This window comes from Gadus morhua, chromosome 14 (assembly GCF_902167405.1).
Source record: "Gadus morhua chromosome 14, gadMor3.0, whole genome shotgun sequence".
Lineage (NCBI taxonomy): Eukaryota > Metazoa > Chordata > Actinopteri > Gadiformes > Gadidae > Gadus > Gadus morhua.
The window spans coordinates 15,202,889-15,228,864 of NC_044061.1; the positions used below are offsets into that span (position 1 = coordinate 15,202,889).

The 25,976-nt window shown below is 43.7% G+C and overlaps 1 protein-coding gene across 2 annotated transcripts in view; it reads left to right on the top strand.

Moving 5' to 3' along the window:
• Window positions 1-25,976, top strand: part of gpc5a (glypican 5a) — a 117,659-nt gene that overhangs the window by 44,277 nt on the left and 47,406 nt on the right. For both annotated transcript variants that reach the window (XM_030376937.1, XM_030376938.1), the window contains one exon: window positions 9,888-10,008. In XM_030376937.1, coding sequence (XP_030232797.1) covers window positions 9,888-10,008 — 121 coding nt within the window. The remainder of the gene's footprint in view (window positions 1-9,887; window positions 10,009-25,976) is intronic.

The following is a 25,976-nucleotide window of genomic DNA, read 5'->3' on the forward strand; positions in this document are numbered from 1 at the left end:
CCACCTCCTCCCCCTCCCTATCCTCCTCCTCCCCTCCTAGTCGTTTCCCGTCCTCCACCTCCTCCTCCCTATCTCCTCCAGCTCCACCTCCCCCCCCCACGTTCCCCTCCTCCTGGTGTTTTATTTGCATGCGCCGCAGGCCCCAGAGGCGTCTGGATAGGGTGGTTGAAGAGCAGCATGGTGGCATGGTGCAGTCCAATCATCCTGGAGTGTTTGCTTTAATATCCTCGGTGCCTTCATGCTGTTTGAAAAGCGGGAGGAGGCGTGCGATAAGGGGAGGGGTGCGGGCCGCTCATGGCCTGTTGATTTGTTTACGCTTGTTTACAGAAGTTCTCATAAATTCATAATCATCCTCTCTGCGAGTCTTTTCTCCGCGACTGCAGGAAGCAGGTGTTGAAATTGGCTCTGCCAGGTCAGTTCCGATATGGTTGGAGATGGTTAAGCCTCTTACGCTGGCTTATTTATTCTTTTTCATTTTTTTCCAACTCATCAGAGAGATGATTCAGATAATCTTCCTTGGTTTTGAGCCAAGAAGGCCATTCTCTCTCTCTCTGTCTCTCCCTCTCCCTCTCTGTCTCTCACTCTTATTCATACGCTCACTCCCTCTCACACTTGCTTATTCTCTGTTTTACCTCCGGCAAGATATTTGTTGAAATTCAAGTTGAAATTAGTATTTAAGCAAAATGTGTGGCGTTTTGTGCAGGCTTTTTAGTCTGAGGAGACTGACTTATTTATTTACTTATTACTACTAGGTTACTACATAACCTAGCTAGGCCTGAAGCCCAGGGTACGTCTGCACGTCTGCAAAGGTCCAGGAAGATCCATACAGTTGTGCACATGCCCCTTTTGTCGTACTCGATCCTAGACAATAAAGTCTAAAGTCTAATCGTCCGTTAAAACGTGCAGAGGTTATCAACGCATCGCCCTCCTATGCAGAGGCTCCCTATACTTATCACCGATTGGCCGAGTGGGCTTAGTGTTTGGTTTTGTCGCCAACAGCTGCGGGCATGACGAAAGAATGTATGCAATGTATATAAAAAACTATAAGAAAACTATATCTTCAATGGAGCAGATTCCGTCTTGAAATTACCTGTCAGGATTTTCTTAATGATTCATGTACATTTGGGGTTAAAAATGCTACACTGCCCTCATGTGTACATGTTAACGTAAAAGTATAAACGCAAGCAGTTGTGTGATCTTCGCCGACGTGCTGTATGTAGAACTCTAAATCGGGCATTATTGAGGCCTGTTCCTTGCCACGTTGCTAAATGTGGGGTATTTATCGGGTACTAACATCTTCAGAGAAGTTTTAATTAGCCCGGTCTGTGTGGTATATAACGACATTATGGCTTGCAGACACACAGCTATTCCATTGGGTACTAAAAGCTGCAGTAAAACTCACATTTAGTTTACAATGATTGCAGGGACGTTATTATTGTGTGTGATTTTTGTTGGCAACGTACACAAACACATACACACACTTTCAATAGTTGGAAGAAGAAGGGAAGATAAATGGGTACTGAAGAACACACGCACATTAAAGAAAATCTGGTTGGTTAATATTGGAATAGATTGTAACCCAAGGCAGAACGCTACTCAGGAAATTGCATTGAAAGCCTCAAAGGGTCAGTGAGTTAGACCAGTTAAATTGCAGTGAATTCAAGTCGAGAGGATTCTAGAACACTTATCCAACTCAAATTTGATGTTATCAGTTTTTTCCTACATAAATGACCTTGGGTTGCCTTCCCCATACTAATGAGTCATAGGCTTAAAAAAAAATCAGATGCAGCATCCGTGACGTCACCCATTGGATAACACACAACCGTTTTATGGGTGTACTTTGCCTTCAGAAATTGTTTGAGATTCTTACAACCAACACTGGAAAGGATCCACATTTGACACATTGAGGGCCGGAATTGAATGGCCCCCATTTTAGAAAGTCATTCATATGCAATCCTTAAAGGGATACCCTTCACGTTCTATCATTCTAAAAAAATTATAGAACGCCGAAAGAAATCGCTATAGTAATGTAAAAAAAAAGTTATTTTTCCCTCATTCCAACCCATTCTTTCCTTGGCCCAGCTTTCCTAATCTAATTTTCTCCTGAAATGACGTCAAATGACGCGCTTGACATCATCTCAGTAAAACTTTGCTTGCCTGCTAGAAGGGCCGAGGACTACAAACCAATGGTTCCGCAAATTTGTGAGCCCAACAATAAGGAATGAGGGAGGTGGGGGGGGGGGGGGGGGGGGGGGGGGGGCGGGAGCTCACGTACGAGATGTAAACACAATGTCCGCCGTGTTTCTTTGCCGCTTAGCTAGAAGACAAATTTGCAATGTGAAACTGGGTCTGAAAAAATTTACATTTAGGGCATTTAGCAGACGCTTTACCTAAAACGACTTACAATAAGTGCATTTGTCAGAAGAAGTTGAAGCAATATATCACTGTTGGTAAAGTAATGATATTCGTAGAACCAAGTGCTAAGGTTAACCCATTCCCTGAATACAACCAAGCTAAGATAAGATGCTGCCAGGTCTGGAATTTCAGGATTTTAGGGGCAACTTGTAATGCAGCGGGCCAACTTTTTTGGAGCGAGTTGCAGTATTCAAGGCGGGGGATGACGAGCACTTGGACCAGGAGCTGAGCTGCTTTCCCGTGAGGAAGGACCGGATCTTGTGGATGTTGTAGGGGGCAAATCTGCAGGATCGGGCCAGCGCGGTGTTATTTGCGGTCTAGCATAACTGCTTGTCCAGTATTATGCCACGGTTTCTTACAATTGGTGATCGAGATACAGCGATGTCCTCGACAGTGACCAGTAAGTCTGTATGAGGGCAATCTTTCCTTGGCATAAGGAGGAGCTCAGTCTTGTTGAGGTTAAGCTTCAGGTGATTGGCAGTCGTCCAAGTGCTTATGCCTGCCAGATATTCTGAGAGGCGTGTTGCAATCAGGGTGTGGTCAGAGGAGGGGAAAGAGAGGAATAGTTGAGTGTCGTCAGTGTAGCAGTGATAGGAAAAACCTAGATGTTATTACAAAGCCCAGGGATCTGGTATATAGGGAGAACAGAAAAGGTCCCAGTACAGAGCCTTGAGGGACAACAGTGTCGAGAGTGCAGGGTTTGGATAAGGTGCCATGTGACCTTATAGGTGCGATTCGTCAGGTAGGATTTGAACCAGGATAGTGCAGATTCAGCAATGCCAAGTTTGGCGAATTTGGTGAGTTTGGCGAGAGTGGTGAGAAGGATATGGTGGTTTAGGGTGTTGCACGCCGCGGACAGGTCGAGGCGAATAAGAACCGATGAGAGGGACAAGGCTCTGGCTGCATGGAGTGACTCACCACGACGAGAGCTGTCTCAGTGGAGTGTGCAGTTTTGAAGCCTGACTGATCAGGGTATATATATATATATATATACACATATACATACAACATAAATACACATACATACACAAAAGATAAAAGATACAACCGAAGAAAAACAAAATATACAAATAACAAATTTAAGGACAATATAAATATATATACAACACCATATACATACATATATACATATACACACATACATACATACATATATATATATATATATATATATATATATATATATACATACACAAAAGACAGCACTGTACAAAAAGAATTGTACAGTATTGTGCAAAAGGTGCAAGAATTATAGTCCTTGTTTGAGGTCAGAGATTACAGTGGGACGGTGTCTGACATTCTAAGGGAGGCGTTGTAAAGTTTAATGACCACAGGCAGGAAAGATTTCCTGTGGCGCTCTGTGGTGCATCTGGGTGAGAGGAATCTCCTGCTGAAGGTGCTCTTCTGCAGGGCCAGTGTGTCGTAGAGAGGGTGTGAGACATTGTCCAAGATGGACTGAAGCCTGGACAGCATCCTCCTCTCTGCCACGGTCGTCAGGGTGTCCAGTTCCTCCCCCACAACATCACCGGCCCTCCTAATCAGTCTTTCAAGTCTGTTGGTGTCTGCAACCCTCATCCCACTGCCCCAGCATGTGACAGCGAAGAAGATTGCACTGGCTACAACAGACTCATAAAACATCCTCAGCATCGTCCGGCAGATGTTAAAGGACCTCAGCCTCCTGAGGCAAAAGAGTCGGCTTTGGCCTTTTTTGTAGACAGCCTCGGCGTTTCTAGTCCAGTCCAACTTGTTATTAAAGTACACCCCCAGGTACTTGTATTCCTCAACAGTGTCCACTGGGACCCCCTGTATGGAAACAGGGGTCACAGCTGCTGTTTTCTCCCTCCTCAGATCCACAATGAGCTCCTTCGTCTTTGTCACGTTGAGTTGCAGGTGATTCAGCTCACTCCAAGTGACAAAGTTGTCCACAACAGTCCTGTATTCACGGTCATCCCCCTTTTCAATGCAGCCAACTATTGCTGAGTCATCAGAAAACTTCTGAAGGTGGCAGGACAATAGTTAAAGTCTGAGGTGAAAAGGGTGAAGAGGAAGGGAGAGAGGACAGTCCCCTGTGGGGCCCCAGTGTTGCTGACCACCTTGTCAGACACACAGTTCTGTAGGCGTACGTACTGTGGTCTGCCCGTCAGGTAATCAACAATCCAGGACACGATGGGGGCCTCCACCTCCATCGCAGTCATCTTCTCACCCAGTAGAGCCGGACGGATGGTGTTGAAGGCACTGGAGAAGTCAAAGAACATGACTCTCACAGTGCTTACCGGCTTGTCCAGATGAGTGTAGACTCTGTTCAGCAGGTAGATGATGCCGTCCTCAACTCCCAGGCGGGGCTGGTAGGCGAAATGTAGTGGATCAGTGAAGGGCCTGACCATAGGCCTTAGCTGCTCCAGGATGAGCCTCTCCAGTGTCTTCATGACGTAGGACGTCAGGGCCACCGGTCTGTAGTCCTGAGGGCCGTTGGGACGCGGCTTCTTAGGTACAGGAACGAGGCAGGACGTCTTCCACAGCACGGGGACCCTCTGGAGTTGCAGGCTCAGGCTGAAGACCAGACTCAGTACTCCACACAGCTGATGGGTACAGGCTTTAAGCACCCTGGGCAACACACCATCGGGGCCTGCAGCTTTGCCGGAGTGGAGTCTTGTTAGCTGTCTTCTCACCAGGTCAGGCGTGGAGGACACTGTAGAGGTGACAGTTGGGGGAGGGGTGAGGTCCTCAGGTTGTAGAGGACATGATGCAGAGCAGGGAGGAGGGGTGGAGTCGGTAGGAGTGAATTGAGGTGTCAAGGGGCAGACAAGAGGCAGACAATTCTGGCAGTCTTGAAGGACGCTGGAACACGGTTTGAGTGAGGGAGGAGTTGATAAGGGTGATGAAAAATGCAAGGATATCGCCTGGAGGAGTGAGGAGGGGATCGGGGCAGGTGGTGGCGTGGTTAGACCTTGAAACTAAATATCCCACAAGGCATCAGTGAGCCTGCTAACAAGTCATTTGCTCAAGTGTTCTCCAGAGCTCCTCAACTGGGTGAGACCAGTTTAAGGGGCTGCAGAAGGAGTGTGGTGTTCTGTTCCAGGTGTGTCCGCCTGTCAACACATCTCTCAGCCTCAGGGGTACCTGTTCAATGAGTAATTAAAGTACAGGAGATAAAGGCCACCACATGTGAGACGCTCTAGTGAGAAAGGGTATGTGAGACACTGCATGTGAGACAATCCGTGCTCAAGGGAAATGCTAAATAAACGCCAAATCATTGGTTTGTCTCTAATGCTGGAGTACCCCTTCATCGACAACATTGACATGTTTCCCTCTGAGCTAATATTATATTATGATCATTTAGCATCTTGAGTAATGTTGTAGCAGCCTAGGCGTTTCAAATGGAAGAAGCGGAGGTGTATTTCAATTTCTGGTCAGATCTTTTTTGATCAACATGTATAATATTTAACAAATTCAACAAATGTAGCCTTCAACCAATGTTCCAACCAAGCATGGTGAAGCAGAACATCTATCTTCTACCCCAACATATCTGGTACGAACTTTGAGTTTTTATCTACAAACACAAATCTGGTACAAACCTAGATTTTTCAATCTACCACCACATATCTGGTACAATCTTCCACAACATCTGAGGTCTGCCTCAACGCTACATTATGCTTTGAAAACAGTGTTCAAAACGAAATAAATTTTTGGCATATTCATATTTTCCATTCTTGAACTTCTATCTTCCATGATTGTCTGTTTATTGATTGTAATTTCATTCAAATTCGACTCTGTTTTCCTACCCATATAAAGGACTCAGATTGGCCTTGAATTGGCTTTGAGGGAGCTATCTAAACACACTTTCCTAGCCTAGCCCAGTGAAACGACCACTCGGACAGTGTCTGTGTGTGTATGTGTGTGTGCGTGTGTACATCTTCTGGCTCGAACTTAGTTACATATTAGTTTGCCTGCCGCTCCTAGCGCCTGCCATTAGCTAGCCCCCTACTCTCCAAGCGTATTAATTACAGCTGTCACCTCGCCGTGCGGCTAATGCCTAGCTCTCTCTCCCCGGCACTCGTCAATACTTCGCCCAGGCCCAGGGCTGCCCGGTAATTGGACCGGAGCTGGCAGGGGCGAGGGCGAGCGCTAAATCACCGCCACAGGCTGTCTGTACGCTCGCTGATTTTGGCTTGCCTGTATGTTGGATCGTCTTGTCCCCGCCGCTGAGCAAAGTTCCCGGCCGCAGCATACCAGCCAAACGTTCGGACGCCGACTTGTCTGATTAGGATAGCCTTATGAGGAAAGAATGGCGTTAAATATGCATTGGTAAAACATTGTCTTCGTTGAGGACTTTATTTTTTGGAAGTAATTAGCATATTACATTACCAACAATTGTTAGCTTATAAGTGCTTGGCTAACAGGTGGCCTGGGGAACTGAGTTCATGACTGATGGTGTGATTGTACTCTGCGTCCCGCGAGCCAATCAGCATGGGGGAAAAAAAATGGGCTGTTTGTTTTACTCACAGCGCTCCTGTTGAGCTCCCTCTATTGTTGTTCTCACTCTCGCTCTCTCTCCATGCTCCTCTGTGTCTTTCGCTCTAATCCCTTCCTCTGCCCTCCCTTTGAGCTCGATAAGAACTCAGGCTAATTTTAAGGCTTTTGATTTGTGGAGATCCTGTTGGCGGCGGCCAATGAGCTGTGAAGAGTTTTGTTTCCACGGTGACGGCGTGAAAAGACAACGACTTTTCTTCTCTGTCTGGGTCCCTGGGCCTGTGTGTTTCCCGAGCCCACCGAGCCGTGACCAATTTAGCCTGCGCTCCACACTTCTCTTTCATCTCCCTGGCCGACAGCCGCCGTCTGATAGACCTGCCTGAGGCGAGGGCCTCATTTGGCTGGAGCCACACTTATTGTACTTTTATTTTCAAAAGATCAGGGGATTTGATGTTTACACAATATAGATATATTTTTAAAATTTTAACAAACCCCTTTCCCTCAGGGAATCAGACCCAGTGGATTATTCTGGGAATTTGCCAACTTTGCTGCAAGAAAGATATTGATATTGTATTGCCTGTAGCCGCTTGATTCGTGTCTGGCGTCGAACAGATATGAGTTTTTGATAGTGTGCTGAAACATAGCAAAGAAAAAGAGATACGTCCCTGAAACGTCTTGATAAGACGCCTGACATAACCTCACCTGACATAACTTTAAACTTATACAGAACTGAATAAATGTGTTCATTTTTCACACCATATAAGCAGTTTGAATATGGATTAGTAGTAGAGAGTATGTTAGGTCCATAATGTTGTCTGGGAGCAATCCACTGTCATGGAGGGACTGGTCTACAGGTTGGAAGAGAGCAAAGGCGTTACTTTGCGCTTTAATTTGCAACATAAATGATTCAAACGTTAAGTTCAATATTAATGATGTTGGTTTTAATTCAGTTTGTACCTATGCACGGTATTGTATTTGGTGCCTGCCAAAAGGCATGACATTATGAAAAACCTCCTTCTCCTCTTATTTACTAATACTATTGAGTGGTACACTGTGTTGGATTTGATTAGTTATTTGATCATATTTTCATATTGTCACAGTATAGAAGCAAAGGAGAGATGAAGGTTGTAGTTGCGGGTTCTTTGGTATATATCCGTCCAGTCTGTATACCAGCCGACATCAACAATTCCGACATCAAAACCTCCAAGGACATCAGGTAGACAGAGGACACAAGAGAAAGTTTCGCTTAAGAAATCAATAATACTAAATAATGAAATAAAGTAAAAGAAAAAAAAAACACACTTCCATATGGAGCATTCAAGTACAAAGTGATCATAGAAATGTTTCAATCTGGTTGGAAGTGGAGGTTGGTGCGTATGTGAGTGTGTGTGTGGGGGGGGGGGAGTGATGATGAGGGACGAGGGATGATGGCGAGATGGGGGGGGGGGAGCGGGGGAGGATGGCAAGAGCGATATGTAGACGTGGTTGCAGGATGTGGCTTTCTCGGCGGTCGTTCTCCTGAGAGTCAGCGATCACTCAACGTTTTTGATGCGTGGCTGAAGCTGGTTTTTCCTGTGTGGCTTTGTATTCGATCGGAGAGACAGATAGAGCGAGGTCATGATGAATGTTTTTATCTATACCTCCCCTACCCCTACCTCCCCCTACCTCCCTCTCCAGACCGGTACTGAAACGGAATTGCTAGCCGACAGAATGTTGGAGGAGATTTTTCAGGCTATGCATCCCGATGGCGTTAGAAATTACATTTCTGAGGTTAGAAGGGGCCATCTCTGTGTGTGTAAGTGTGTGTGTGTGTGTGTGTGTGTGTGTGTGTGTGTGTGTGTGTGTGTATGAGTGTGTGTGTGTATGAGTGTGTGATTGTGTATGTGTGTACATACATGTCTATGTGAACAACGTGTTATTACTTGCGTGTGTGGGATTGCTAGTGCGTGTGCGTGTGCGTGTACGTGTTTGTGTGTGTGTGTACGTTTGTGTTTGATTGAACACACGTGTTTTCATGTGTGAACATTGGTATTCATAGTGTTTCATGCATGCTGCATGTGCAATATCCGTGCTGGCTGGTGGTCTATCATCGCACATTGAACGTCTTCGAGGACAGGGGAACCCGAGCGTGTGCCCACACTGGTCTGCTTAGCAATATGTTTCCTTTAGGCCCCGGTCCATAGGCCGGGGCCCAGCCTGGGATGAGGAGGCCTAACATGTTTTCATCTGTGAGAATTGGGCACAGATGGCTCTAGTGTAATCTGTTTCGTGTGCCATTAATCACCCAGCAGAGGGGCGGGAGATATCCTGCTGCAAAGGTCACTGGGAGATGTAGTTCACAGGATTAGTTCGACAGCACATGCAGCTTGGCTCACACACACATCATGCTATGCCGTCTCTCAGCCTTTCTCATACACTGTCACATTATTTTTCCATGTTGTTTTTGGAATGTGCGTCTGCATTAAGATTTAGTAGACTGGTAGTCCCCCATTTGTCTTAATAGCCGGGCCATAGACGATAGCTCTGGGCTGCTTTCAAAACATTTCTTGTGTGTTTTACACTATATTTGTTTGCTTCACAGCTGGCGTGTTTCTGAATGCCTCTTAACTACGCTGTTTGAGTTCAGTTTATTGATCACAGCGTATTTTACGTACCGAAAGGTGAAACCTAAACCTATGAATCAGCTTGGCTTTGGGAGATTTATGTTTTTCTTTGAGCAAATACATTCACGATTTATGCGATTCCTGTGGTTTTGCTCAAATGGGATTTTTGTGTAGTTTGCGGTTTAGTTACCCGAAGATTTACCAAATTCTAATCAACCATATATCTATTAGTATATTTCAACTGTTTATATTCACCTGTCTATTTACCTGTGTATATCTACCTGTAAATGTACCTGGATATATTCACCTGTATTTCTACCTGGATGTATTTACTTGGAAAAATACCTGGATATATCTGCCTGTGTATCGACCTGTGTATTTACGCTCCTGTGTTTCCAGCTACACTATGCGGGTGGTGGGGAACGGGATCAAAGCCCAGAGCGACAACCCTGAGGTGAAGGTGAAAGGAGCAGACCCTGTCATCAGTCAGATCATCGACAAACTCAAACACGTCAACCAGGTGAGCCTCAGCCTTCCGTCTTTTATTTGAATCCCCTTGGTTCCTCCTGTTCCCCTCTTTTCCCTCCACCACCTGGCGTTGGACGTTTTACGATTAAAAATGTCTGCCTTGAATTATTATAATTTTTTTTATTTGCATTATTTTTGTAGCTTTAAATACTGGCCCTTGGAAAATGTTATTACTAACTGTACATTAAAAAGTATTTCTGCTCAATCTAAATGGTTTAACAACTGCTATCTCCTCCTCAACTGATTGTTTGGGTACGGCGTGCGGGCTTGATGCGGTCCACTTTTTTTTGTGGAGAACCAGCGCCTTGAATATGTACTACAGCGTTTCTACAGCTCGATGCGTTTTCGCAATGAGTCCGTCTTTACAGAGATATTCCTGAAACGCATCAAAGGAAAAGCGGAGGGAAAGAGATTGTTTTCACCCGTGTGGGCGGGGCCTAAATGTAAAGGCCTCAGCATTCACACTTCCTAAATGCTGAAGACATCGTCCAGTCAGCTACAGCAAGACAGTCCTATTTCGCAGATCCACTGCTACAGTTCACTGCTAGTCTACTTTTCTAATTTGTTTTAAGGGGTGTGTTTGTATAGTAAATGGACCGCATTTATATAGTGCTTTTATCCAAAGTGCTTTACAATATTGCCTGATATTCACCCATTAAAGCACACATTCACAGCGGAGCCAAACATGCAAGGCGACAGCCAGCTCTTCGGGAGCAGCTAGGGTTGGTGCCTTGCTCAGGGAAAACTTGACACTCAGCCGGGGAGCAGCCGGGGATCGAACTAGCAACCTTGCGGTTACCAGCCATCCTGCTCTACCTCCTGAGCCGCTCTTTTTCCCTATCCAGGGGAATGTAATAAAATCGATGACACCAGTTCATCAGTACCTGAGTAATTTCCGATGCTGCAGGGAACAGTGCTAAGGCTTAGTTTCAAGGTATAAGCGATAAAGAGAGCTATACACGACAGACAGATGAAATGGAATATAATCCTTTCAACAGATTAACAGTAAAACCAAGTCTTACCTCTCACCTTCCTGCTGATAGGCCAACACACACACACACACACACACACACACACACACACACACACACACACACACACACACACACACACACACACACACACACACACACACACACACACACACACACACATCATTCAATTCTAGAAATCCATTGGACTGCTTTGAGTGTAATCATGTTTTTTAATAATCATTGTTTTGTCCTTTGGCAAAATCAATGTCACTTTAGCATCAACTTACCTGCGCTTTATTCACGTCCTAGTGTTGCATCTAACTCTACGTTTCTGTGCAGATCACATTACGTTGCATAATATTATAATATGAGATTATATGAACACAGCTAATGGCACAACTTCCTCCAGTAAAATGGTTGCAGCGGCAGTAGAGCTGGTTAGAGTCCACAGATGCGTTTGAATACCTTTTTTGTGCGTCCTCCTTCCTATTGCTTGTTCACCCTTCCCCCAAGGAGACGAGCAGTAAAATCTCTGAAGGTTTTAGGGCTGCTTGTCTAGCTTACGTCGTATGGGTCTTGGGGGGAAAATGGTGATGAAGGAGAATAGCTGGAGATATAGGAAGAGGTAGTGAGTTGAATCACTATAATACGATTATCGTCTCCTTAGATTACAAGTCTATTGAAGTGCAGGTTTCAGAGGCCTTCACATCCACAAGAATCATATTTTTTAAAAACATTAGTTCAGTTAATGTCAAAGTGCTTTTAACTAAAAGCACGATCATTGAAGGCAATTGAAGAAAATCGATGTAAAATAAAAGTATTACAAGGAACAGTCTCAGAGTCCAATTCCTATTGGTCTATTAAAAAAGTATATTACCAGTCCAGATCTATTACCAGTTCAGACCTCTTACAAGTCCAGATCTCTTACCAGTTCAGATCTCTCACCAGTCCAGATATCTTAATGGTCCATATCTCTGTGGGTCTCAGAGATCTCTGTCTTCTGCTACATAGCCTTGGCGGGGTCTTGTTTTCCCCATCTGTTTTGTCAGAGCGGGGTGATAAATCCATATCCACACTATTAGCGCGCTCCCAGCACAGCTTCCCTTGTTAGCATGCAGAGGGCAGGGGCCCGCTCTGTTGGCTGCTGTTTGCTCTCTGTTTACATTCGCCTTGACTCTGCATCTTCAAGTGGTGATATTTCAGCTGAGCGGTGTGTTACTTGCTATACACAGGAAAGGAGGTATGCGTTTTGTGTTAACATATCCCTCTTTTTCTTCTACAAACACTCTACTGTAGATGGGAAGTATCCAGTTGAGTGGATATCGTACTGCATTTAGTACTGTAAATGTTATGGTAAATAGTATTTTCAGTAGTAGTGTCAAAGATTCTGATTCACAATACCTAATTAATGCTGGGGGAAACAATGGCTAATGGCTCACAAGATAATGAGGCCTTTCGAATCTCTCTCTCTCTCTCTCTCTCTCTCTCTCTCACTCTATTTCTAAGTCTCTCTCTATTTCTAAGTCTCTTTGTCTGTCTTCTCTCCAACGTCCTTACCTTACCTCTAGACATTTCCTCCTATAATGGTTCCTTTACCTCCTTGACCATGCTATCTGTCTATTTTGGACATTTTGTGATACTAAATAAATCAATCACAATCTGGTGTTTTTGTCAAAGTCACCATCCTTTTGACAACTTGACGTTTAAAGTTGTATCGCAGTTTTGTTTTCGATACTAACTTTCTCAAACAAACAAAAAGGGAAACCACCTCAAAAAAACTAACGTCTCCAAATCAGAATTCAAATCCGCTTATCATAATCCCCCTCATCAGCAAACTGCCATTTGCTATACTATTTTACCCTTGGATTAAAAGGGAAACCCCATTAAATTCATAGTCTATATGAGGCGTGTCTGAGAGAGGGCTGAGCTTCTCGGACGCTTACGGTATCGCCAGTTGCTATGTGGATGTGTGGAGTTCCATCTGTGCAGCTGTTGATGTCTTTATCCAAGAGAGGGTTAAGCTTCTAGTAAACTTAATTATAATACCACGGTGTGTCTGAATGTCCGGAGACTGTCTATGAAGAGGTTGATGTTTATGTCCCTGTTAGAGAGAGGGTTAAGCTTCTCGGATGCGTAGTATATTCTAAGGTGCGTGACACATTTTATTACGTTCTCTATAGCTGTGATTGACATTTCAGGGCAACCGACCCACTCTCTATGTAGATATAAAGGGCTTATTCTAAGGTAACGAAAACACAAAGATTCATATTTTCATGCGATTATACGCTTATTAAAACATACTTAATAATATTATATTCAGATCTGCCAAGACCGTTGCGCTAGATGCCACTTAATTCTACACATTATATCAATAAACTCCTTCTAAAAAGAAAAAAAATCACAGTCAAAAGGTCATATACTGGTACCGAGGCTACTAGTACTATTTAAATACTAATAATGTGTATAAATTCTAGTACAACTCTCCAGAGTCCAGTATTTGTATGGGATAAGCCTGATGGATTGGTGTCTTTGTTGCTTCCTTTAGTTCAATCTAAATATTGGGAGGACAGTCTGTGTGACCTTGGTTCCAGCAGAGACAGGTGATTATTATTCCATGCTGGTTATGAACCAGAAGGCTGATTCATCATGCTATCTCTCACGCGAACCCTGCATTTCATCATCATCATCCTCTTCATCAGCAGCAGCGTTCTGCTATGAATTATTTGTTGCTCCACACCTCGTTGACTGTCCTCTCTTTCGCTCTCTCTCTCTCTCTCTCTCTCTCTCTCTCTCTCTCTCTCTCTCTCTCTCTCTCTCTCTCTTCAATCCTTTTATCAACCCTCTCTCTAACATATTCTCTCATTCTCTCTCAGTCCTTCTATCTGCCCGCTCTCTCTCCTTCTCTCAGTCCTTTTATCTGTCCACTCTCTCTATCCTATTATTTGTCTCTCTCTCTCTCTCTCTCTCTCTCTCTCTCTCTCTCTCTCTCTCTCTCTCTCTCTCTCTCTCTCTCTCTCTCTCTCTCTCTCTCTCTCTCTCTCTCTATCTTTCCTCTCTCCATCCATCTCACTCTTTCTCTCTCTTTCAGCTGTTCTATCTCCCCTCTCTCTATCCTATTCTCGCTCTTTCTCATTCGCTCTTTTAGCCCTTTCATCTGTCCTATCTCTCTATCCTATTCTTTGTCACTGTCTATCTCTCGCTCCTTCAGTTCCCCTGTCCGTCACTCTCTCATTCTCACTTTTTGTCATTCTATCTTTTCTCTCTCTCTCTCTCTCTCTCTCTCTCTCTCTCCCTCTCCCTTTTCATATTGCTCTCTGTCCAGTCATCATATTCACCCCGCCCCATATTAGAGAAACGGTTGTGATTGGTCCGTCCCAGGCCATGTCTGCTGACATTCTGTCGGAACAGGAACGGGCCGGACGCATATGCCAAAGTCAATAAAATAGGAGCTTGCAGATACTTCTGGTTCCCAGGTGCTTCAAACGTAATCTCTGCCATTTATTTTCCAAAACAACAAAATACATTTAGAGAAAGCAGGTGTAAAGTCCTTTGTTTGCCAGTCCCCGCTAACCACTGTGAAAGTTCTGCTCCAAACTGAAGATGCATTCTTTACGTGAGGTCGCACGGACACTGGCGGCGGGGTGTGTGTATATGTGTTGATCTCTCTCTGTGCAGGGGATGATGTTTTTGGATTGGATTGGATTGGATTCACTTTATTGTCATTGTGCAGAGTACAACGAAATGAGGTTTTGTGACAACCGGAAGTGCAAAGGAGCAGTAAAGTGCAGTTTGTACATGAATTATACAGTATCAGAGCAGCATAGAGGTACAATAAGTGCAGTAAATATAAATAAATATAAATATAGTAATATAAATTCAAGTAGAGGGATAATTGTTCAGTCAACTAGCATGGAAATAAATATAAATATAAATAAACATAAATATAGTATAATAAAATAGAGTACTATGGGTGTTGATACAGGGGATATGTAAATTCAAGTGGAGGGATAATTGTTCAGTCAACTAGCATGGATTAGTACAATGAATGGCCGCGGGGGGGGGGGGGGCAGACTGAGTGGGGGGGGGGGGGGGGGGGTAGAGTTTAGGAGGGTGACAGCCGCAGGGAAAAAGCTTCCCCTAAACCTGCTGGTCCGGGTCCGGAGAGACCTGTAGCGCCTCCCAGAGGGGAGGAGGGTGAACAGTCTGTGGTTGGGGTGAGAACAGTCCTTGCAGATGCCGCGCGCCTTTCGCAGGCAACGCTTGCTTGTGAGGAACCGATGGTGCGTTGCGCAGTTTTCACCACCCTCTGCAGTGCTTTCCGGTCAGAGACAGAGCAGTTGCCATACCATACTGTGACACAGTTGGTAAGGATGCTCTCAATGATGCAGCGGTAGAAGTTCACCAGGATCTGAGGAGACAGATGGGCCTTTTTTAATTTCCTCAAGAAGAAGAGACGCTGGTGAGCCTTCTTGATCAGCTTAGAGGTGTTGAGGGTCCAAGAGAGGTCCTCTGAGATGTGGACACCTAGGAACCTATAGCTGGTGACACGCTCAACCTCCGTCCCGTTGATACGGATGGGGGTGTGTGTGCCACCTCTAGACTTCCTGAAGTCCACGATGAGCTCTTTCGTCTTCTTAGTGTTGAGAGCCAGGTTGTTGTTGGCGCACCATGCAGTTAGGTGTTGGACCTCCTCCCTATAGGCCGTCTCATCGTTGTTGCTGATGAGACCAATCACCGTAGTGTCGTCTGCAAACTTGACAATCGTATTGGAACCATGTATAGTTGTGCAGTCGTAGGTGAAGAGAGAGTAGAGGAGAGGGCTCAGCACACAGCCCTGTGGAACGCCAGTGTTCAGGGTGAGGGTTGAGGAAGTGTGTTCATCCAACCTGACAGACTGTGGTCTGTTGGTTAGGAAGTCCTGTATCCAGGTGCAGAGGGAGGTGTTGATGCCAAGCTCAGTAAGCTTGGTGATCAGTTTGGAGGGGATGATGGTGTTGAACGCTGAGCTGAAGTCAATAAACAGCATTCTGACATAGGTGTTGTTGTTGTCAAGGTGGGAGAGGGCGGAGTGGAGTGCCGTGGAGATGGCATCCTCTGTGCTCCTGTTATGGCGGTAGGCGAATTGGGAAGGGTCCAGTGTGGGTGGCAGGCAGGTTTTGAGGTGAGCCAGGACCAGCCTCTCGAAGCACTTTGAGATGATGGGGGTAAGTGCAACTGGGCGGAAGTCATTCAGGCTCGCTGCAGTGGAGTGTTTTGGCACCGGCACGATGGAGGAGGTTTTGAGGCACACAGGGACAACTGCTTGGGCTAGTGACAGGTTGAAAATGTCAGTCCAGACCTCAGTCAGCTGCACAGCACAGGCCCTGAGAACCCGTCCGGTGATACCATCAGGTCCAGCAGCCTTCCGTGCATTAGTCCTGCTGAGTGCTGCACACACGTCGATGGGGGAGAGAGTAAGGGGCTGGTGGTCTGCAGGGAGCACAGCCTTGATGACCAGCTCCCTGTTTTCCCTATCAAAGCGTCCATAAAAGTGGTTAAGCTCATCAGGAAGGGAGGCGTCACTGGATGAGGGGGAGATGTTGGCCGGTTTGTAATCCGTAATGGCCTGGATGCCCTGCCACATGCGTCGGGTGTCAGAGTTGCTCTTAAAGTGCTCCTCGATCCTCAGCTTGTAGCAGTGCCTGGCCGCTTTGATGCCCCTCCTCAGGTTAGCCCTGGATGAGCTATAGGCCCGAGCATCACCTGAACTGAAGGCGATGTCGCGTGCCTTCAATAGGAGTCGGACCTCTCTGTTCATCCATGGCTTCTGGTTAGGGAATGTGGTAATCCGTTTGAGGGTGGTGACACTGTTGATTTCAGAGTTCATACGTTTCAGTACAGAGGATGCGTGTCCGTGTGGGAGTCGATGGTGGCCTGAGTGGCAAAATCCCTCCAGACAGTGCTACCAAACCGCTGCTGAAGTGCAGAGTCTGCTCCCTCTGGCCAAACCTTGACTGTCCTCACTGTGGGTTTCACCCGTCTGATGAGTGAAGAGTACTTAGGCAGTAGGAACAAAGAGAGGTGGTCAGATTGACCAAGGTGGGGGAGGGGGACTGCTTTGTAAGCATCAGCTATGTTTGTGTATACATGGACTAATGTCTTGTCTCCTCTAGTGGGGCAGGCGGAATTTGGGGAGTACAGACTTTAGGTTGGAGTGGTTGAAGTCACCCGCAACAATAAAGGCTGCCTCGGGGGTCAGAGTCTGTTGTTTACTAATTGCATTGTGCAGTTCTTTCATTGCAAATGCAGCATTAGCGTCCGGGGGAATGTAGGCTGCAGTCACAATGGTGGATGTAAACTCTCTGGGCAGATAGAAAGGTTTACATTTCAGCATGAGATATTCTATGTTATCCGAGCAGTGACTCTCGATGGTGGTAGTGTCCGTGCACCAAGCTTTGTTAACATAAATACACAGACCCCCACCTCTAGTCTTACCGGACTCCTTCGTTCTGTCTGCACGGAGAGTGTAGCGTTCTGCTAGCTCGATGGCGCTATCCGGAATGTTGCTGTTGAGCCAGGTTTCTGTGAAAATCATGATGTTGCTGTCCATAATCCATTTGTTGGTGGTGATCCTAAGTCGCAGTTCGTCCATTTTGTTAGCCAGGGATCGGACATTGGCGAGAAAGATGCTGGGAAGCGATGGTCTGTGAGGCGCTAGCTTTAGCCTAGCATTCAGACCTCCGCGCGACCCTCTCTGTTTATATCTGTGACGCCTCCGCTGTCCGTTGGTGCTCCGGCTCCGTTTGTCAGTTGGCTCCGCTGTCCTGGCTATTTCCGAGATGAGACCAAATGCGTCCGTAAAGTCCGTAAAGTTGACGGAATTGCAGGAACCGATGTCCAAAAGTTCCTGTCGGCTATACGATGTATACGCTCAGCATTTTTTAGCGAAAAGGCTTACAAAAAACAAGCAAATTAACACTACTTTGCAAAATCCGGTGAGACACAGGGCGAAGCGAACTATGCGCGCCGCCGCCATGGTAACGACGATGTTGATGGCTGTGTCATGATTCCTAACCATGTTCTCTCTTCTAAAAATGCAAAAAATTTACACACATGACTCACATGTATATATCTATTGAGCCTTGATTTCACACGTGTGATACTTTTATTTTGATACATAACCATCAAAATCACTTATTATTTTTTAATTCCCGAAATTGGCCCAATTTTTTCATTATATATAGTGACGGTTGCCATGATACAATGTAGAAAAAATGCATTATATTATGAATTTCATGGGTTAACAAAATTTTGTAAAGCTAATTGTGTGAACTGTTATCACTTTGAGTGTTGTTGTTGTTATGGTGTATGAAACCATACGCATTTATTGTATTGTCCTGCCAATGGTTCAAACCCAGCACTCAAACCCAGATTCCACTCCTACTGAACATTGTCAGTGGTTAATCATTTTCCTTATCAGTGTAATAATTAGCAATCATCATTACTAATAAGTCTTCTTGAATGTAGACTTAAGTCACTTAATGTCCGGACTGATTAAGCTCAGTCCGGACAATGGATGTCATAATCTGTCCTCATATAAGAAATCAATTCACAGCTTTATTTGTTACTGAAAAGTAAATCATATCACAATTCATTGATCCTGGTCATTATTGTTTGTAGGCCTGCTTAAACATAAATAAATAAAAGAAACACAGCATCACGCCTCAAATCTCGATCTGGCCGGAGGACCTCATCTGCATCACAAGTAATATTTCCCATGGCCGAGCAGCGGGGGAAGGGTCTTGAAGGACAGACCCAGTCCTGGCAGGTGTCTGCTCCAATGTCACCATGTGCATCGTCCATTCACATATGAGGTCCTTTTATATACAGATAAAAGGACCTCATATGGTAGTGGATATTGAACAAGTTGGAGACCAGAACAGTTGGGTGGAAACTTACATTGTCCCAAGCAAGAAGATTGTTAGGCTGGTCTGGGCCCTCTCCTTCCGGAGTGGGTGAGGATATGTTGAAGTGCAACTGGGTTGTTTAAACTGGCTGTTTTGTAGAGACCAGTATTTGCATGATGCTTGAACAAACCACAGGGACTTATGACAAATAGTCACATTTCCACAATGCAGGCCGGGGATATCAACGGTAGCCTGGTTGTAAAGGATGTTCTTTCCCTGCTGCATGGTCTTGGGGAGATTGAATCCCGTCTTGGCAATGAAGACATACTCATGCGGGGTATCCTCAAATCAATTTCAAGTGCTCTTTGAAAAAGAAAACATGCCTGTATCAAACAATAGGCTTACATTCAGGAACATTGAAGTGCATAGAGAACAGCAGGTCTATACAGGGGACTGAAATAATGTGCTCAATCATGGGTAACCAACTGTTATCCCTTGCACACATTGATAGCATAGCTCTTTTACTCGGTCAGAGTTCCTCTCAAATGGTACATGATACACTTGCTTCTTTTGTACAGGATTTCGACTCAATTCAAATTCACTTACTGTGGAAGGTTAACTCTTTTCGTGTCTGTGACAATATCTTAAGGCATTTATCAACCATTCCATGAAAGTATTCAAACTTTTTCATTGATTTGCTTGTTCAATGGGTTTTCTGTGAGGTACAAGAATAACTTAAATGGTATTGTCAAAGTCTGCTCCAAGATAATTGGAGCCCAGCAAAGAGACTCATTCCCCCTCTGGGAGAAACAGGTGGCCATGAAAGCAAAGTGTTTTGTTTTATTTACTGCTGCTCGTTGTTTCCTTGTTTCCTTGTACTGACCTACGTACATTGATCTGTTGCCTCTATCCTATATCTACCTTCACTTGTCTGTGAATTTTTAAGTCCTGTAAGTCATGTACTGGGTAAGCGGCAAATAGGGCTGGGCGATATGACCAAAATATCATATCCCGATATAGGTCATTCATATCCCGATAACGATATATATCACGCTATAGGCCTAGCACATTTTCTGTAAATTCAATGAATAAATACCGTATTTTCCGCACTATAAGGCGCAACAGAGTTTACGCCCCAGCAGCTAAATTGAATGATGTGTACATATATAAGACGCACTGGACTATAAACCGCAGGTGTTTTAATGTTTAATTACCATTAGGGCTTGCCCAAATGCCATTTTTCAGGCTTCGAATAATCGTTGGTTTTTCCGAGCGAATATTCGAATACTCGTTCCAGAAAAAAAAACACCATCAAAAACAACATTAATAATCCCTATATAGTCCCTGGAACCGATTTTGACAGTATCTGCATATTTTGTTGAAGATTTAATAGCTTTTGAAGGTTTATTAGTAGGCCTAAGTAGGTTGTAGTTCCTTCGTTTTTCCCCGTGAAAGCGAACAGCTATTGTTCCGTTCCAAATCAGCTGTCCTCTGCCGCACCGTTATGTAAGCCTCAGAATCGAAAAAAAAAGGCGCGTCTTATAGTCCGAAAATTACGGTAGTTTATATAAAGTGACCACATGGAAAGGCCTATTTCGTAGCCCCTCTTTTAGGTACGAGCTCACTTTGTCTTGGCTGGTCGTGGGAGTCCTTCTCCTATTCAGAATTGTCATGTTCACTCTCCTCCATGTTTGTTTGTGTTGCGTTCATTTGCCGTGTGGAAGAATGTAAAGCGTCGTCAAAATGACATAAAATATTACCGTAAAGAGTGTGATTTGCGACAAGACGATATAAACGAAAGAGGATAATATATATATGAAACGATAGACATTTCCCTTCTTGGGATAAATAAATTTGTCTGAATCTGACTATGGACAGGATCGATGCTGGAAAGTCCCAGTTTATGTTTGTATGTTTGAATGAATTGAGTACAGTTGGATCACATTATTAGTCAACACCATGTTTTCTGTTGTCTCTTACTCATTTGAGAATATTGGAATATATGACTATAGATACCATGCTTCTCAGAAGTGTACTCTAATCACTAAGCATAGTATTGACCATGACACACCAATTACTGTAAACAGTGTAAAATACTATTGACATAGTTCTCTAGAGGCCTGGATAACTGAGACCCAAGTGAGCTGCACTCGACACCCAGAGTCAGTCATGGTTGACCCATGGTTGATTACGTGATCAGACAAAGTTGCCTGTATATCATGCAAAATATTAAGTCTCCCACTTCCTCCTCCTCCTCCTTATTTTGTACGATGGCTGCATGATTGCTCCTCTGTTTTCCAATCCAAGTTTGGCCATTGAGTTTGAGCAGGTGTTGTGTGAGTGAGACCAATTGGTTTGGCATTTGAAGGCCATTGTTTTCCATGTAAACAAACAAGGCTTGATGAGATTCTGTGTGTAGAGTTGCAAGAATGTGAATGAGTATTGCTTTTTGAGCGAAAACAAAGGAATGGTGCTTAGAAATAGTCTTTGTGTGTAAAGTGTGTAAACAATTGTGAAAAGCTGTTAATCCATCTCCCTCTCTCTCTCTCTCTTGCTCACTCTCTCTCTCTCTCTCTCTCTCTCGCCCGCTCTCGCTCTCTCTCGCTCTCTCTCTCTATCTCTCTATGTCCGATTTCTCTCTATCTGCGTCTCTCAGACACTGAATTATTTATTCCAAATTGTTTATTTACCGCTCTTCTGCGTAGTGGTTGACCAGCAGCTTTCTGTCTGAATGATTCATTGCTTGTTCTGAAGGATAAATCACAGAACATTCTTCCCAGATTGTAAAGAATATGGCCGTAGAGTGACACCGTTTTGAGGGTGTAGATTTGACTTGTGTTGCCATTTTGTTTAAATATTTCCACCAGTTAGAAATCCATATTTTAAACATGAAGGGTGGATCTTCAATGAATCCTACACACCGGTCTATGCACAAAACTCATTCAACACCTAATAGCTTTTTAATTTACTGTATATAGCTGTCAAACAGGACCCCCAAAAATACATTATATGGCTATGAGATCCTAACCAAATGAAGAATAGATTTATGTCAGGTGGGTGACTGAATTGTCTATAAATCGGATATCGTATTTTACAGAATCCTAATTCATATCATATCAAAACTCAAAAATCTGTATAAAATGTATTGTGAGGTCCCTGCGGATTCCGGTCCCCATATAATACTTAAAGGAGGGCTGGACGATTAATCGATTTTTGCGTCAAACTATGACAAAATTAACATAATCGAGTTTTTCGTTTTTTCTGGATACATTTTAGATTGGAACATTTTCTTTCCGACCATTTTATGTAATTCTTAAGGCGAAATTTCAATGTTCTCAGTTACAAAGTCCTTTTTGGGAAAGACATGCTGAATAAATACATGCTTTCAAATTCAAAAATAATCGTTTGAATAATCGTGACTTCAATATCGACCAAAATAATCGTGATATTTTCCCATAATCGAGCATCCCTAACTTTAAGTAAGCGTCATGCGTTTTTCTTGATGCTGTTCTTGTTTACTTTCAGTTTTATTTTCATCAGAACGCTACACTATGAATAAGAATACTCTGTCCAAAACACAAGCTGTAGCTACGTGCGTAATATATATATAGGTACCAGGTTACCGGGGCCTTGGCTCTTAGACACACCTACTTGTTAGGTGTGTTTTTTGAAAACTGTCAGTAAGCCCTTACAAATTCAGATTCGTCGGACTCCAGTATCTTCAGTTTATAATTTTTTTGTACGCTTTGTTTGTATGATTTATAATTTTTTTGTACGCTGTGCATAATGATGCCACCAAAGAGCCCAGATGAGCCAGTTAAAGGACATATTGGTTGTTCTTGTGTGGTTGAATTAACACTTTGTCCTTATTTGGTCATCCCTATGGGTGCAGTCTGTTTCACTAATCATAATAATTATAAAAATTGTGAAGAAGTAACATTATGTATTAATTAAACCCGTGTGTCATAATTATAATATGGTATTGCTAGTCAAACAATGTTTTTTTTGTCTCGCATTCTCCACAGTTTGATCCATTATACAGACCTCTGAGTAGTAAACACTTTCATGGCTTCTCTGTCACCTATGTATTTCAGCTATAGTCTTAATTGCATAATTGTAATGGCACCAGTGGGGGAGAGTCTAGGATCATATTTAATCATATTAAACAATATCTAGAGACCACCAGTCCAGCCTGCCGGGCTGAATATTCTTCTCAGCATCATCTTTATGTGTGGGTGTTGTCTGGGATGTGTGTGTTTGGTGTGCAAGTGTGTAATGTGTGTGTGTGTGTATGTGTGTATGTGGTGTGCGAATATGTGGGTGTGTGTTTGTGTCTCTGTGTGTGGGTGGGGGGGTGTTTATGAGGCATCTTTCATAAAGAAAATGTGGCTGCTAAAAAGAGCACAGTGTGTCATTTATTTTATGCACACACAAAAACACCCATACAGGATTGTGTAGAATCGGTATATCATGCAATTAAACACTCTAAGTCTGTTTATGAACAAAAAGGTAATAGCATACCCAGGGCCCCATCATTTCTAATTTAAAATAAAAAGTGAATGTCTCCAAAAACTGGCTATTCACAGTCTTTGTCCCGGGGGTGTATTCGTAGCCAAAGGAATAATGTAATCATAGTGCTAGCTCAACGTAGCAGTAAGGCTATCAGGCAGCATACTGGAGGAAGGGGGACAAGGTAGAGAGAGGAGATGTGACAGATTGACCACTTCCTCTTCCACTTCCCATTACGTAGAATAACACCTTCCTTAAAAGTCTGTCCTCCCATTCCTACTTTTATATCTAGAGACACCAGAGCTAATTAACTATTAATTAAATTACCTAATTTAATTCATGAGTAATTGATTTGTTTATTTTTTTTAATATCCTTCGGTTGTTTAATTTACTTGTAGGCTATTTTCTTATGACACAGTCACACAGTGCTCTGTGGATTTGAATTAATTTGAATTTATATCTCTATCCATTGCTCATGGACATTTTGTCTATGTGAGAGACATTTTGTCTGTCGCCTTCTAAAGTAAGGAGGGTGAGTAGATTTGTTATTTGTGCCAAGCAGCAGCAACATAGGCACATTGTTGTAAATCCAAGCGCTATCCTCGGTGGAGATAAGAAGTGTGAATGGATTCGTTTTGGCTGAGTTTCCCCACCTGTCAGCTTGTTTGTAGAGTGGAGAGAAGTTTGCGGAAGCCTCAGCTGAGCTCGTCTCCCGGTGGGGACATGGAGGTCAGAGAGATTTACTAAAAACCAACATCTTGTTGATTAGTTTTGCTCACCGCTGCTACTGATGAGCCAATCCTGAGCTGATGTTGTCATAGCACCGTTGCATTACCTCCATTGAGCTTCCATTGATTATTGATGCACACGGATAATAGAAAGTTATGTTCTGTATTCTGCAAGAGCAGCCATACATTGATGTTGTTGAGCTCATCAACGACGATCTTCTCGATTAAACCACAGTGTGGTTCATCTCTCTATATGCCGTGTGATGGACAGTGTGTCTTCATACACTCTACAGTAACACTGTTTTGCTCTACATTGTTGTACAGTCCTGTGTGTCTCTATCATCTATCAGGGTCGAAGGGCCTTTGGGAACATAAGGGAGTGTGCAGTTTAGTGAGGTGTTTCCACAATGTTCTATCCCTCAATCCTGTGCTGTAAACTGAATTTCAAGTAACAATATGCTGGATATGGCAATTACCGTGCGTGCCGTACCGTCATGGGTGAAGTCGTGAGTTGAGCAATGTGGTACCCTTCAGATGGCTTGGTCTTTAGAGGATGTCAACAGTAATTGTAACGTTTACACGAGTACTACATGCAAATGCATTGGGAACTGGTGATGAGTGTGTGAAATAAACTGATGTGAGGTTGTGTCTGAACATCATCTTTCACCTCTTCCTCCTAACAGAACTCATATTTCGTCATCCTGCCAGATTATTTCTGATATCTCTTCATCCTACAGGATTCAATCTCATTTCTCTTCATCCTACCAGATGCAATCTAATATCTCTTCATCCTACCAGACTATATCTCACATCTCTTCATCCCACGAGATAATGTCTCATATCTCTTCAATCAACCAGATTATATCTCATATCTCTATCTCTTCATCCTACCAGATTGTATCTCATATCTCTTCATCCTACCAGATTATATCTCATATCTCTTTATCCTACCAGTTTATATCCTGTATCTCTTCATCCTACCAGATATATCTCTTCATCCTACCAGATTATATCTAATTTCTCTTCATCCTACTAGATCATATCTCATATCCCTTCATCCTTAAAGGGATATAATTAAGTATACCAGATTATGTTTCATATCTCTTCCTCCTACCAAATGAATTAATTCTAATTCGAACCACTGAATTCTCTTTGAAGGCATATATCTTCATCACCCAGCTGATTGGGATCCATGTTATGTGACTGGGGTGTCCATATAGGCTTGCCTCGATCACAGCGGAGGTGTTAACGGTTGCTGTCAGGAAACACGATCACTCAGAGGAAGACGTGCGGCTGTTCGATCCACTCAAACACAAAGCAATTAGTCTCCACAACGCCATGACGGAAGAGTGACATGAGGTCGATAGAGAGTGAGGGAGAGAGAGGAAGGGGGCTGAGAGACGAAGGCAGGAGAGAGACGGAACGAGGGAGAGAGAAAGAAAGTGAGAGACAGAGAGAGGGGCAAAAAGGGAGGGAGGGGAGTGAGAGATTGAGAGGTATTAGCATGGGAACCAATCGTTATTCTCGCTGCAATATGTGGAGTAATGAGCTGTCTGTTTATGTAAATCACTATCTCACAGCAAACAAATCATTGACTAGAGCATGATTGCGTGCGTTTCCTGCCAATTTACATGAATGTGTTATTGATGTGAAGTCTTTCTGCAATGTAAGAATCAAATCTGTCAATAGGCCATTATTCTCATCTTTTATTAAGATTCACATCATCTCAAAAACAATAGGTTTTGTAATAGATTCAAAATCAATCAAATATTTTTGAGCCCAGAAAAGAAAAAATCATAAACTACTTTGTCGTGGTTATTTAGTGTTGATTAACAACTGATTAACACCTTCTACCTGTTTCTA